This window comes from Lycium ferocissimum, chromosome 7 (genome assembly GCF_029784015.1).
Source record: "Lycium ferocissimum isolate CSIRO_LF1 chromosome 7, AGI_CSIRO_Lferr_CH_V1, whole genome shotgun sequence".
Classification (NCBI taxonomy): Eukaryota; Viridiplantae; Streptophyta; class Magnoliopsida; order Solanales; family Solanaceae; genus Lycium; species Lycium ferocissimum.
Window position 1 is genome coordinate 12,958,311 of NC_081348.1, and position 3,280 is coordinate 12,961,590.

The 3,280-nt window shown below is 34.4% G+C and overlaps 1 protein-coding gene across 1 annotated transcript; it reads left to right on the forward strand.

Moving 5' to 3' along the window:
- The first annotated feature begins 906 nt into the window (after positions 1–906).
- On the forward strand, positions 907–3,043 carry LOC132063390 (adenylate isopentenyltransferase 5, chloroplastic-like). Its single transcript, XM_059455909.1, has 2 exons — positions 907–1,150; positions 1,422–3,043. Exon 2 carries the CDS (start codon positions 1,444–1,446, stop codon positions 2,470–2,472), a length of 1,029 nt encoding a protein of 342 aa, XP_059311892.1. The 5' UTR covers positions 907–1,150; positions 1,422–1,443; the 3' UTR covers positions 2,473–3,043.
- The last annotated feature ends 237 nt before the right edge of the window (positions 3,044–3,280 follow it).

Sequence of the window (3,280 nt, forward strand, 5' to 3'; positions counted from 1 at the left end):
TCATGTTTTTCAGCTTTTACTTGGATTGGCTCATATTGTGTATTATTTGAAAGTTTGGTCGCTTTTTCTATTTTTCTTCTTCATTTCATCCGTCTCTTGATTATTAGTTGAAAAAACTGGATTTTTTTGTTGTGTATGGAGTTCAAATTGTGGTGAGAGTACTGTTTTTGTGGTGAAAATCAAATTAGAAAGTAAACCACCATGCTTGTAAGAAATTTGGAGTGATGTTATTTAGACTTGTTGGAAATAGTCTAAGGAGGTTGTCTACAAAATTTGAAGTTATTTTGTGGAGATTTGGACGTGTTTTGAACAAGAATTGCAACTGAAAATCACAGAAAAAGTTCGTTTATGTATTAGTTAGCGACATGTTATGCACTTTTATACAAGGTGGCTATATTTTTATACATTATTATAATACTTTTATTTTTTTTATCTGAGTCACTACTTTGTTTATGTAGGTGTATAAATACTATTTATGTTTGTATAAACACTATTGCAAAATAAATGTTGGTTATGCAGGTGTAAATTGAAAAATATGATTACGTGGGTGAAAAATATTGACTATATATTTTTGAAAAGTTTCCAAAAAATAAATATACTAATGTTTTTTGGACTCCTAAAAGTTGCTTTTTCAAAATTTTGAATTTTTAAAATTTATTAAAAAAATGGACTTTTCCTTGCAAAAATTATCAAACAAACACATTAAAGTTTTTAACTTATTTTTAAGAAGTTTAAATTGTATATACGGGTGGAATCTAGATTAATAACTTAGTAAACTATACTTTACGTGAAATGAGCTAAAGTAATACTTATTTTGGGATTGAAGGAGTAATTCTAACTAAGACGTGGCAAGTAATAAACACGTCATTGTAAAGATGCAAAACCTCAATAAATAGCCCTCCACTTGAAAGGTTCTGCAGACGATTGAGCCCTCAGGAAATTAGCACCAATTGAGAGATATATCCTTTTCTGTCTTGTAACAACATATATACACACACATATAGAAGAATTCTTCATACATCTGTAGATATAACACATTCCTTTAACTTTTGATCAGAGATAAAATTAGTTCGAAGCTTTTTGCAGACTGTTTTTCTATTTTCTTCTCACCAATATTCGCCGCATAATTCCTAGTCTTGTTAAAAAAAAGGTATGTTTAGTGGTCCTTGACTTTAATTACGTGGTCTTTTTTGTCAGTAACTTTTCATTTTTTAACTGTATAGTCTTTCAACGGTCTTTGCTCTTTACCAAAAATGATTCAGAGATTTTATGGTGTTGGAAAGTTGAAATTATATAGCGACTTGATCGATATTGCAAAAATCAGGCTAGCTATATTTTTACTAGTATTTAATTTCTCGACTGGTACCACCATCAATATTTCAATAGTATTAATAATCTTTCATTCCTTCTTGTTTATGCAGGTTTGTAATTAATTTTATCACGATGATGAATGTTGTGCCATTTGTTTCCTGCAAACAAGGTCTTCATCAGCCACTTATTAATTTCCGAGATGGTCTAACTATGGATCCCTTTATTCCCTGTAGACGAAAGGACAAGGTAGTGGTAGTTATTGGCGCAACAGGCACCGGAAAATCTAGACTTTCCATTGATCTAGCCAACCATTTTCCAGCAGAGGTTGTGAATAGTGACAAAATGCAAGTGTACAAAGGTCTCGATATAGTCACTAATAAGGTGACAGAGGAAGAGATTTGTGGAATCCCACATCATTTGTTAGCAATTGCTGATCCTAATGAAGCTTTCACTGCCACAGATTTTTGTCACCATGCTTCAATAGCTGTGGAGACGATCACAAGAAAGGGTCACCTACCGCTAATTGCTGGAGGGTCGAATTCGTACATTAAGGCACTAGTGAATGATGACATTGAATTTAAGTCCAGGTACGAATGTTGCTTTCTCTGGATTGATGTGAACTTGAAAATACTGCATCGGTTCGTGTCAGAACGAGTGGATAAGATGGTGAAAGACGGGCTTGTAGAGGAAGCGAGGGAATTTTTCAATCCTGAAGGTGATTACACAAGTGGAATAAGACGTGCAATCGGAGTACCAGAAATGGACCAATATTTCAGAAATGAGAATAATAAGCTGATCGGTGAAGATGCCCGCGATAGGATTCTTCAACGTGCCATTGGACAAATTAAGGCGAATACATGCAAATTGGCTACATGCCAACGCCAAAATATTCTTAGACTTGAGAGCCAACTAGGGTGGAATATAAATCGACTCGATGCCACTGAAGCATTTGAAAAGAAAGGTGGTGAATCATGTCAAGCATGGCATAGGCTTGTATCGGAACCAAGTGCTCGATTTGTTCACCATTTTCTTTGTGAAGAACTTCTCAATATCCCTTCTCCTTCTCCATCTTCTTCTTCCTCATCAGCTTCCTTCTTGCCTTCAGCAGCTTCCATTATTGGAACAACCAAACCTCCTGCTGTTGTTACTGCAACGCACTAGAAGAATATTGTCCACGTCTTGATACTATAGTTCCCTATAGTTTCATAGTGGAGCAATATTTATAAAATCAATATTTTTGAGATTTTATTCGTATATCCAACAGATCTTTCCAGACAGACACAGAGTCTGCACGGAAGAATGGAAATACTTTCTTGGGAAGTCTTGTGATATTTTTCCTTCAGATTTGGACTTGAAATATCTCTTGGAATTCAGTGCCTTAGCCCCCCATGCTACAGATTGTGAAGTGGTGACAGCTATATTGCACTAGGTGCACGAGCAAATTTTTGATACCCTTTTGTCATTGGGTATTTTGTCTAGGTTCTTTAATTGTGGGGTCTTTTTAACTTTTTGAATGTCTATATTGTAGTCTATGCACCTAAAATAAACCGTGTAGAACATTTGCCACCCTGCACCTTCACACAGAAAAAAAGAGAGGCTGAGTGGCATTTTGTTTTCTATATTCTGTACTTTGGCATGACCTGTATTATTTTCACTTTAATGTAAAAGTACTTTGCATTTATGTATATGAGGTGATGTCTAAGGAAATGCTTGATGTTTGTTTGTGATTCAATGAATGAATCATCAGTACGCGAGCAAGTGATATTGAGTTCCTCCACTTTTTTTAAATTCTGTTGTACAGTGCTAAGTTTGGTATTTTAATTTCTAATACAAGCAGAACTAGAGTTCTAGAACGGGTTAGATAAAATTCAGTAGTTTTGGTCAAAACTTTATTTGTGTGTTAAGAAATTCACTTATTATGTATAAACAATCTATCCAAAATTTGAGTAAGTTATCTTTTTTAAAACCC